Here is an 11,775-nt window from a genome sequence, read left to right on the forward strand (position 1 = left end):
ATACATACCATAGACAGATGCACAAAATTTATTTCAATCCATTTATTTCAAAATATATATATTTTTACTATGTTATTAGGAAGACTTCAATGAAGCCCATTCAAAAACAAGTGTTAAAATTGAACAATGCTTTGGCCTATTCAAGAGGCGGTTCCACCTTATGCACGGTGAGGTCAGAATGAAGCCCGAGAAAGTCAGCCAGTTAATAGGGGCTTGTGCTGTATTGCATAATATCGCAATCTTGAGAAATGACATATATGATGGCCCAGCAGCTGGACCTGATGATGAGCCAGATCTGAATGTGTATCAGGGCCCTGAGGATGGAAAGATCATTAGAGACTTTATTTCAAACTCCTATTTTTAAGATATGTTGCTTTTGTATTTGGCCTACCCCAGTATCATCACAGCACTGGACCCAAAAGAATAAGACAGTTTTAATGCACACACATACTTTTGAGGCTTCAACCAGTATCAACGTGAAATTAGTTAGCATGTTCGATGGTTTCAATTTTGGCAATGAAGCAGAGAAGTGTAAATTATTGCAGCACCAACATGTAAAGACATGCATTAGAACCTAAGTTGAACAAAATTTAAAGAACCTAAGAATCTGGTTAGCCTAATTTGACAATAATTACCATTTACATAAGAACCTGTTTAAGCCGACATGCTGCTATTAATTGTTTTCTGCTGTCTTCATTGCGTTGTTGATTGGTTGAGGGCTTTAAGAAGTTTGGGAATACATTAGAACTATCCATACTTTTGGTTTCAGTGCTGTAAGTATTTTTGAGAGAATGTAACTGTTGTTTTTTTTAATTGTTAATTGCTTAGATAATAATAATGCTACAACATTCAAAAGAGTGAACTTGAATGTGTACTATTTCTACAAAGGACTTCCAAGACAAATTTTAAGGACATATTTCCTATCATAAAAAAGAAATGCAATTATCTATTGTAATTCATGAGAATATGTATGATGCAGCTTTGTACAAAGTAAAGATAATGGCTCAGAGAAGCTCAAACATGACTAGAAGTCTAGTAAGTCTTAATAATTTCTATTACTACATGCATGTTGCCTGTGTCTCAGAGGATTTCTATTATAGACATAGAAGAATGGGGAAATAATTAATAGTGGTAGATGCTGAATTTCAAAGCTTCAAAAATTTCCATCTCTATTTGCTGCATTGAAGGCGGCAAAAAAAAAAATAAATAAAAAGGAATGGCCATATAGTACATTTCGGATATCAAGATTTCATCACAGTGTGCTCTCCAGACAGTGGCACCTGTGGCGCTCAGCCACGCTGTAGTTTCCAAGTGTTGCTGTGTTCTTGGCTCAAGCATGATTACTTGAGTTAAACAGAAAATTTTCACGCAAAAAAAAAATTTGCAACATTCCTTCCAATCATTTGGTTCATCACACAAATCAATCCTAAGTCATTTTTTTAAACATTATAAATGTGCCGCCACTATGGCAAAAAATACTGGGGATAACACTGGATCATAAGAGATATTGTTAGAAAAACACATTGTGGGTTATTTTGACAATCATTGAGACTTTTGGGTGTTCACCTCATTCCTCTGTTATACTTTTCCTCAAAAGAAAGACCTCCAATTGTAGTTTTTGATTTTTCAGGAGGAGATTCTCCTTTTGAAGCTGGAGGGCCTCATACTGCACTTGTAGTACGTCATCTGCATTATTATTTTTTTTCTTTGGAGGAGGGGTAGCTGAAAAGGATATGACCAATTAATTAGAGTTTTATGGTGAATACCCTCAGTTTGTACCCCCTGGGAATTCTAGAGTCGGGAAATACACAGAGAACCACCAAAAAGAGAACGGTTGATTTTGATGAGAACTTAAGTATATACTTACATTTTAAGTTTTAAGATTTGAATAATAAACTTTGTTCACCAAACAATCACAAAGGATCTATCCTCCACTGCACTTTCTTACCATGTTTAGTAGGAAGATGAACCTCTGATTCTTCAACCTGATCTAAAACCGATGGTTCTTCTAAGCTTATTTTCCAAGGTGAAAACTACAAATTGAAATGAGGTATTTTTCATCTAGTCGATCGGACGTCCGTGTTTACAAAAACTTAGTTAAAGGAGTGAAGATGATATAAGAATTCACACGATTGAGATTCAGAAGCTTCGAGTTGGAACACATCAGAACAAACATGGCTGATACGCGATGTAGGGACAGTTTTACAGTTGTGGCGTGTGAGACTGGTAACAATTAAGTATTTTTTATTTGGAGAAGGGAGGGGGTAGGATTGCCGGCACGGAAGAAATTATTTCTAAAGGAAAACAAGATTGAAAAATAAATTTACTAAATAAACAAAAAATAAATAAATATAAAAAAGAGAACTTATCGCCGTGTCATTATCCTTGTATGTTCTAAATGATTATAAAAACAAATTTTAGTCTTACCGGTCTCAAAACCAATCAGCCCGGAAAAACTGGGAGTGTCTTGTTACTCCTCTATTATTTTTGCCGTGGCGGTGGATGGAGGCTTGGGTGCTGGACCCCCTCCGGTTTTGCCCCTCTCCCGCATGAACTCTGAGTTCTCCCTCTTTGCTTGGGAGAGGAGGTTTTTCCATTTGTCTTTTACCTCTACAAGACTTCGTGGAGCAACCCCAACTGCGTTCACTTTATCCTTTATTTCCTCCCACACACTATTCTTTAATTTGTTTGTGACAGCATTTGTCAACTTTGAATTTAGTATCTCCTTTTTCTCTGCCACCGACTACGTGATAATAGTTATTTCCTCAATGGAAAAATTCGGCTTGCGCTTTGACTTCTTGGAGTCCATGCTTACGCACGGCTGTTTCCTTACTGTGAATTCAACCTCCTGAAACTCCCATATTTATTTCCCCTAAATAGTGTTTTGCTTGTGTGTTACTGATGGGAACTTGTTATAAATTAGAGTTAAGAAAATCTCCCAATTTCCAATTTTTTTTTTTAAGGAGAAGAATATTGACAAGCTGGTTAATATACCAATCAAAGTGGTAGAGGAACTTGGGGCCCTCTACCACGGACGGAGGCAGAGAGGATACAAGATGTATTCAAAAAAGTCCTCAGCAGCTACGGCAAGATCCATCGAAGCCTCAATGGCACACTGATGCTGAGCGATAAGGATATTGCAGACATGGGTAATACTTCACAAATTCAAAACAAATGGTGTAAAGATGTGTTACTTATATATATGGTGTAATAGATATGTAACTATTATAACTTAATGATTTATTTTGAATTTTGGTATAGTTTTTATTCGCTGTTCTGTTTTGTCTATCCATTTTCAGAAACAGAGATCACCCTGTTAATGTCAATGTACAGGGATTTTTTCCCCAAATCCACGGTCCTTCCCAAGATGCACTTCCTGGAGTACCACGCCATTCCTTGGCTAAAGCAGTACAATACAGGCTTTGGTCTGCTTGGGGAGCAGGGGGTTGAATCAATCCACAAGGTATTCAACCAGTTGGGACGGGAATATGTCAACCGCGACAGAAGTATATGCTTAAAGCAGATGGTGGAAGAACACCACCGTAAATGTCACCCCCTGAATATCACAAGGTTCCCGACAATCAAACGGAGAAAAACAGTTGAGGAATAAATCAGACACTGGACCCCAATGAATCCCCAAAAGTCACACAAAAGTCCATTGAATTGATACCCAAAATTGATTAAATCCATCCTGGATTTCTTTAACAGGGTAATCAATCAATTATTTATTTATTTGATGTCATATCAGTGAATATAAGAGAATATAAGTGAATGAAAGAACCTTGTATATAATAATAGAATAAACATGTACATAAAAGAAATTTGCCCAAATGGGCAATACTGTGGGCAAATTGAGCGAGAATCCAACTTGACACGTACACGCTTCCAAACGACAGCCATCTTGTTCTACTTCGAGAGTCAACAGCCTCGTTTTGGAGCGCGCGCCATAAAAAACGGGGACTAGAACCTAATGTCCGAAAATCGCCTGGGCGAAACAGCCGTGTACGACCGGGAAAAAAATAATCAAAAAGCCGAAAGTCGAAAAGGGCGCGATAAGCGCGCGTTTGGCAGTTTTGTTTACGTCTTGGGAGTCCTGGGGCTGCTCGGAAAATCCCGACAAACCGGTTTATGGCCGGTTTCTAGCTTGGAAGCCATTTCTAACCAAGGGTTAGTTAATCGGGGGTTAACTCGGCTTTCGGGAATGGTGAGTTATCCTTAGGTTAGCTAACCTAGGATTAGCGAATTTTAACCCAGGGTTAGGCGCTAATCTAGGGTTAAGTTAATCGGCTTTTCAGGGACCGGCCCAGGGCTTCTGGAATTACGCGGAAAAAAAAACTCATAATTACGCGGAATTCTTGGCTAAATTACGCGCTAAATTACACGGAATATCAACTGTTCAGCCCAAACAACATTTTATACCGAAGGAAAGCACGAAATAACTTGAAAAGGGTTAATTTTTGGCGTGAAAATATCTTAGGCGAGTTTTCATTGGCTCCTAGCCACCAGCCAATTAAAAAAAGTATTTTATTAGTCCTAGGCCTTCGCGGTTTAGCAAAGAACGCCTAGTCATTTTATTTGTTTTCGGAAATTCAGTTCGAAATATCGCACTCTTACGAAGAATATCTCTTTTTTCACGAGAAATAGAGGTAACAACCCTAAAAGAACACATCAGGTGTGCAATTGAATGTTTTGTCTTTCAAAATTTAGCCAAATTACGCGGGAATTTGTGGATTACGCGGAAAAAGCCAAATTACGCGCTTCCGCACAAGCGCGTAATTCCAGAAACCCTGATTATTACAGAGCCACTTGCTGATGATCTTGATGAACAAACAAAAAGCAATATTCTTGACAAACGCAATGTCCTTGAAAATCTTTCAGCACTCCTTGAAAACTTCAGTGAAAATACCGGAGTCCTATCATTATTTTATTGCTTTGTTTACCGTTAAGTAATTGGTACTGTTTATCAAATAATAAATTATATATATGATATGGTTTATTTATTGCGAAACTCGCATTCATGGTCTCCCTGTCTTTTTGCAAAAGGCACAGGCCTCCCAATCTTTTAATAAGTTCGCGCATGCGCTTTTTTGCACGCGGTGAAAGCTTGGAAAGCCTCCTCCATTCCGAAGAACAGAACAGGCAGTGCTGTAAAGTTTACTAAAGAGTGGACACTCTGGCAAGATAAATATCACAGTAAGTACCCTTTTACTTGTTTTTAGAGCTGTGAGAGTTATTTCTTTATCCAGTTTGAATGTTTAAGCTTAGGCTTTGTATATATTTTAGCGTTGAAGTCAACCGAGTCGTCCGCCAGCCACTCCTATGCATCTTTTTTGCGTTAAAGAATAGATTGTCTATTTGCAAGAACACCTCATAATAACCATCCAAAATTGAAGTACGATACTTTATCAACAACATTCAATTGTAAAAGGACCTCAGTTACTCGTTTGAATTAGCCGATGGAAATGGATTCTTTGCATGACTCGTTATTAAGCGGAAGCGTAAAATGGCGGCGTGATTGGCCTTCTTTATGTCACATCCGTACCGATAATGATTGTCTTTGGCCAGGTTTTTCTCATAATTTGTATGGAATTAAGTGGAGTCAATTAAGTTTACAAAACTAAATATTGGTTATTATATTGTTGTTTTTTGTAGCAATTGACAAAAGGGCTAAACAGGAATCTCTGCAATTAAATTTTTTCCACTTTTATTTCAGCCTTTTTTTTTTTCATGACTTTGTCAGACTGTTGCAAATAAGTGACATGCATGTTGATATCCGTTGTTTCTGAAGCCCCCTGTCATTTAGTTTGAATAAAGCATCATTGTTATTTTCTTCAAAATATATGATACAACAATTATTGAATTCGGTTTTTGCATGATATTTTGAATTAACAAAATCTTTTACCCATGCTATTTGCCTTAGCTGGGTTTAGATAATTAAGGTCCCCCTTTCGCTTCTTCATGGAATATCATACAAAAACCGGATCCAATAATTGCTTAGTGTATACCACTGACATGTTAAAATATTGAAATAAAACTGAATTGTCAACTTCCAGTGTAATGAATTTATAGTTTTTTGCCTGATTTTTGTTTCAGCCAATTGCGGTGACTGCATCATCCAGACAATATGTCCAAAGGGAAATGCGTTTTCAACTCCTCTTGGCTTTTAGACAAACATTTCAGTTGTTGGCTGTCTTCTAAAACAGACAAGCATAGTGCATATTGTAAACTTTGCAATAAGAAATTCAGCATTGCTACCATGGGGATATCAGCATTGAAATCACATATCGCAGCCAAATCTCACCAAGAACACATGAAAAAACAGGGAAATCCAATCTCTGCATTTCTAAAACCCATGACCTCTGGTGACCCAAGTGATACCCCTTCCCCAATCACTCCATGCAGTCCCTTGACTTCTTCCATGGAAAATGCTCCAGATGGTACAAGCACAGATGCTAGTCAGAATAAGGATAAAAGATCATAGTTTCAACATCTATCTTCCCTGGCAAAGAGGGTTACTGATGCAGAGTAATTGTGGGCATTTAATTGTGTGGACTCACACTTTTCTGCTGCCTCTAACATTGGGATGAATGCTTTATTTTAACAGATATTCAGCGATAGTGAAGTTGTTTCATTGTATTCCATGAGTGACTCGAAATATAGGTACCTGGCAACATTTGGAATCGGGCCATACTTCTCTAAGATGTTGACAAATGAAGTGAAAGCTTCTCCAGCACGCTGCATCCTGTTTGACGAGTTTCTCAATGATGAACTTCAAAAGAAACAACTTGATGTTCACGTAAGATACTGGTCTGATGAAACTTGTAAAGTTGAGTCTAGGTACTATACCTCTTTATTTATTGGTCACGGCAGAGCTACAGATATACTACGCAGAAGCGACAAAAGATCTGGATGCCCCAAAAACATGGCAAGTTGGTATGGATGGTCCTAACGTTAATGTGTCATTCCATAACAAGCTTGTGGACCAGCGCAAAGATCTCGACCTACCACATCTCTTGGATCTCGGAACCTGTGGATTGCACATTGTCCATAGAGCATTCAAGACAGGTGCCAAAACTACTGGTTGGAACTTAGATCAGTACTTGATGAAAGAGTACAAGCTCTTCAAGGATTCCCCTGCACGACGTGAAGATTTCGTTCAATATACTGGTACATCAGTATTTCCATCGAAGTTTTGCAATCACAAGTAAGACATTAAAATGAAACAATGGAACATAAGTTTAACAGTAATAGGATTGAATACATATAAATATTGGCCTGTTTTGTCCCTGATAATCGCTAATATGGTGCTATCTTTAACACCTTATGAAGGTAGTCCCCATGTTTTGTCCCATGGTATATTCTGTGCATGGCATTTGTTTGAAATATTCATATAAGGAGTGCTTTTTGTATAAGCAAGAGTGATCTCTTATGACAATTTCATGCAGCTTCCCAGTGAAAGTGGTATTGAACAGACTATTCATTGCTTTGCTATACTTCTCTTCTTTTCTTGCAGATGGCTAGAAAATCTCAGTGTGGCCACAAAATCTTTGGAGTTGATACCCATTCTAAAGGATTTTTGCAGCCAAGCCGAGCTAAAGAAGACGGAGCCCCAAAACCACGAGGGGTACAATATTGTTAAAAGAGCTGCATCTTCTGACAACTTGCTGAAGGCCAAACACTTGTTTTGGATTTCTGTTTTGCAAGATTTCCAACCCTTTCTGGTGTTATATCAAGCGCATAGGCCGTTAATTCCACTTCTTGCTTCAAATTTAGAGAAACTCTTGAGGAACATTATGAGTAGGTTTGTAAAGGAGAATGTCATGACCAGTGCAACGACGTACTTGAAACTTGCAGATGTTAATGTTTCATCAGCAGAGGAAGTCAAGTCAGCAAAGTCTGTAGATGTTGGTATTGCAACTCAAAGAGAACTGGCTACATTACGTCACGATAGGAAGATCACACAAGCTCAAGAACTGGAATTCATGGCTCAATGTAAATCACTTCTTACACGCACCACAGAAAAGCTACTAGAAAAGTGACCATTGAAGTATCATATAGTGCGTTGCTTGAGATGCCTTGATCCGCAAGTCTTAGCAGGTCATGTGGCAAAATCGGCGAAGCTGTTTGAACGTCTGCTAAATTGTTTGATCAATGTTAAGCGAGTAAATGAGATGGATGCCGATAGCTTGAAGCGAGAATTCCAGGTGTTTGTGACTGACACGATTCACAGGAACCCGCAAACCCTCCTACAGTTCAAAAACTATGACAAAGTGAAAGACGAACGTGTCGATACTCTGCTGGCAAGCCTTATGAGACCGTTAGATAACTTACACAAACTTTGGGGACTCGTCCAGGGTCTGCTTGTGCTATCTCATGGTCAAGCGAGTGTTGAACGAGGGTTCAGCATCAATAAGGAGATGATGAACTATAATTTCAAAGAACGGTCAGTTGTTGCGCAACGCATCATATACAGTCATATCCAGAAGTGTGGAGGCGTGCTCAAGGTAGCCATAGATCAAGATCTTAGGAATGCCGCCAAAAACGCCTCATCCGTGTACTGAAATGAGCTCCGAAAGCAGCAACAAATGGAAGAGGGCAAAGAAAAGGAGAAGGCAAACAGAGTTGTCAATGATGAGATTGTTGCGGCGCAAACAAGAAGGCGACAATTGCTGGAAGATTGCATCCACCTGAAAGAGAGTGTAGATCGATTGATGATACTTGCAGAGAAAGACAGGGATCTTCTTCATGTCACTAAAGCGAACAGTTACAAGAGAACGATAACTGATATGGAGCGAGGGGCGAACGGTTTAGATGCAAAAATTGAGGGACTCAAGAAAAAGCTGAAGCACTAAAGGAACATAATTTCGTAATTGATTAACTTGCAGAAACAATATAGTTTCTCAAGTCTACAACTGTTACACACAAAACTGTGATCAGCTATGAGAGTTTGTACAATAAACAGCAAGTAACCACAGTAACTTGCATGTCTTATACACGTCCTTGAATTTTTTCATATTGTCCTTGAAAATATGAGAAACCCTGAGAATATGTGATCGCTCATTTGATATCTAGCATGGGAGAGAGTGCCTTAAAATCGCATGCAAAAGGTGCAAAGCACATAAACTATCTTCGGCTGAAAAACGATACATCTCTGTTGGACTTTGGCTTTGTTTTGGCGGCCAAACCAAGCACAAGTAATGAAAAGCAAGGCGAAGTTACTGCAAAGTGTACCACTGAGACTCCAGCCGGTGCAGAAGTTCGCAAACCCGATACAATCCAGAGTTTCTTGACAAAAGATGATGTCTTACGAGCTGAAATATTATGGGTTTGAAACTCATTACAAGCCACCAGTCCATCAATTCTTCTAAAGATATGTCGGAGTTGTTACCGAAAATGTTCCCAGATAGCGAAATTGCTAAGCAGTTCAAGTGTGGTGAGCGAAAAGCATCCTATGTTTGTATCTTTGGTCTAGCTGAACACTTTAAGATGGAGCTTCAAGAGAGCATCAAGGGGCCATTTGTTGTCCTTTTTGACGAAAGCTTGAACAAGAAAATGCAAGCAAAGCAAATGGATATCCATGTGAGGTTTATAGTGGAAGGCACTAATGAAGTACGGGCCAGGTATTTTGGCAGCACATTTCTAGGTAAGTAAAATCATTTTATAACTCATCCAAGCTGTTCAAGTATATATCATTTTATTATAATTATAATATCATTTAAATTCATAATTAAGGTTCATTATCCTAACAATTATAAACACCACATCAATGTTGTAAATTGTTTTGCTGTTTTTTTGTTCTTTTTGCTTATCCAATTGTTTTTCGTTTTTTTTTTCCAAGTTTTTTTTAGGGTTCTGTCTATGATGCTGCATTAATCATTGTGTGCACTCTGTTGGTTGTAATGTGCTGCAAGATATTGAAGACAAACACATGAGTGATTGGACTTGTGATAGGTCTCTGACTGTGCGTCAAGAGCTTTCAAATGAATATACAGTGCTGTAACTTGGTTCTTTGTCTATTTAAAGGGCACGGTACTGCTGCTGACCTAATGGATCATTTCACTAAGTGTGTACTTGAAAGTGGCCTGTCTGTCAAGGATATTATTCAAGTCAGCATGGATGGCCCCAATGTGAACTGGAAGTTCTTCAATGATTAAAAGAAGAAGATATTTGATGATTATGGGATCATATTCATCAACATTGGTTTATGTGGCCTGAACATTGTACATAACAGCTTCAAGAGGGGAATAAGTGCAACAGGCTGAAAAGTCAAGTCATTCCTTTCCAGTTTGTATTATTTATTCAAAGATGCACCAGCTAGGAAAAAAGATTACTGCACAATAACCAGTTCGACATTGATGCCCCTCAAGTTGGTCAAGCACAGGTGGCTAGAGAATGTCCCTGTATGCCAGAGAGCTTTGGACATCTGGGACAACATTGTCAAGTTTGTCAAAGCTGCTGATGAAGGCAGGATAACAAAGCCACAGAATAAGTCTTATGAAGTCATAAGAGAATGTGTTAAAGATAAATGCTTTGTTGCAAAACTTCACTTCTTCAAGTGCATTGCAAATCAGCTACAGCCATTTCTCACCAAGTACCAGACAGAAAAGCCCATGGTGCCTTTCCTTAGTGATGAGTTGTGCATGCTTATCAGAGCACTCATGCGACGTTTTAATTAAGCATGATGTGATGGAACAATGCAGTGATGAAAAGCTTGTTAAACTAGATTTAACTGACAAGAAACTCTACATCAACCACAAGAGGATAGATATAGGCTATGCAAGTGAGAAATTGAAAGCTGCAAAGTGAAGGTGAAGTGCTACAGTTTAAAATGGAGTGCAGAGCCTGCCTCATTGATCTGCTTACAAAGTTGCAAGAAAAGTGCCCAGCCTCATACTCACGTGTGCGACATTTGTCCTGCTTGAATCCTGTGAATATGGCCAAAGACAAGGAATCCTGTTCCATCAAGTTCAAGAAGGTCTTGACATTGGTTCTGAATTCTGGAAGAATCTCTGAGAAAGACTGTGACAGTCTGCTACAGGAGTACAACTTGTTCCTTGATAACATCCCAGTGTTTGGCTCCCTACATTTCACCAGCTTTAACTCAGCTAATGACAGGCTAGACACCCTCTTCCATGACTTCATGAGTGGCGATGACTACAAGCTGCTATTCAAGTTTGTGAAGCTAGTGTTAGTCCTATCTCATGGCCAGGCTGCTGTAGAAAGGGGCTTCAGTGTGAACAAAGAGTTGGAAGTGGAGAACGAACATGAAGGAACAAACACTTGTTGCCAGGAGAGTCGTTTGTGATTATGTCAAGACTGTAGATGGATTGGCTAATGTGGAAATCAGTAAGCCATTGTTACTTTCTGTCAAGCAGTCCAGAAAAAGGTATGAGCTCTATCTAGAACAAGAAAGGGCCAAAACAAAGTCTGCTGTAGAACAGGAAAAGCGAAAGTGCACCCTAGAGGAAATAGAAGAGATCAAGAGGAAGAAACGGAGGCTGGATTCTGACATTAAGACCCTGAATGACACAGCAGACCAGCTCCTGCAAAAGGCAGAAGATGAAGGCAATCTAAGGCACTTAACTCAGGCCAACTCTTTCAGAAGGACTGCCAAAGACAAAAATGGATGAACTTGTTCTAGTGGATATTTCTCTCAATGAGAAACTGAAACAACTGAAAGAATAATAGAGGCGTCCAAAGTAAAGTGAACAATTAAGAATCTACTCAATGACATGTTTTTGTTTTCACACTGATAAGCATTGTTTGTAAATAGGT

The 11,775-nt window shown here is 38.9% G+C and overlaps 1 protein-coding gene and 1 pseudogene across 1 annotated transcript in view; both read left to right on the top strand.

The window, feature by feature from the left end:
* Positions 1-1,024, top strand: part of LOC116601954 (putative nuclease HARBI1) — a gene marked incomplete at its 5' end in the record, with an annotated part of 49,879 nt that extends 48,855 nt beyond the window's left edge. The window contains one exon of the mRNA XM_048722098.1: positions 80-1,024. Coding sequence (XP_048578055.1) covers positions 80-364 — 285 coding nt within the window. The remainder of the gene's footprint in view (positions 1-79) is intronic.
* A 5,474-nt stretch (positions 1,025-6,498) lies between these two features.
* On the top strand, positions 6,499-8,039 carry LOC125559903 (annotated as a pseudogene).
* The last annotated feature ends 3,736 nt before the right edge of the window (positions 8,040-11,775 follow it).

The sequence above is a fragment of the Nematostella vectensis genome, chromosome 14 (genome assembly GCF_932526225.1).
Source record: "Nematostella vectensis chromosome 14, jaNemVect1.1, whole genome shotgun sequence".
Classification (NCBI taxonomy): Eukaryota; Metazoa; Cnidaria; class Anthozoa; order Actiniaria; family Edwardsiidae; genus Nematostella; species Nematostella vectensis.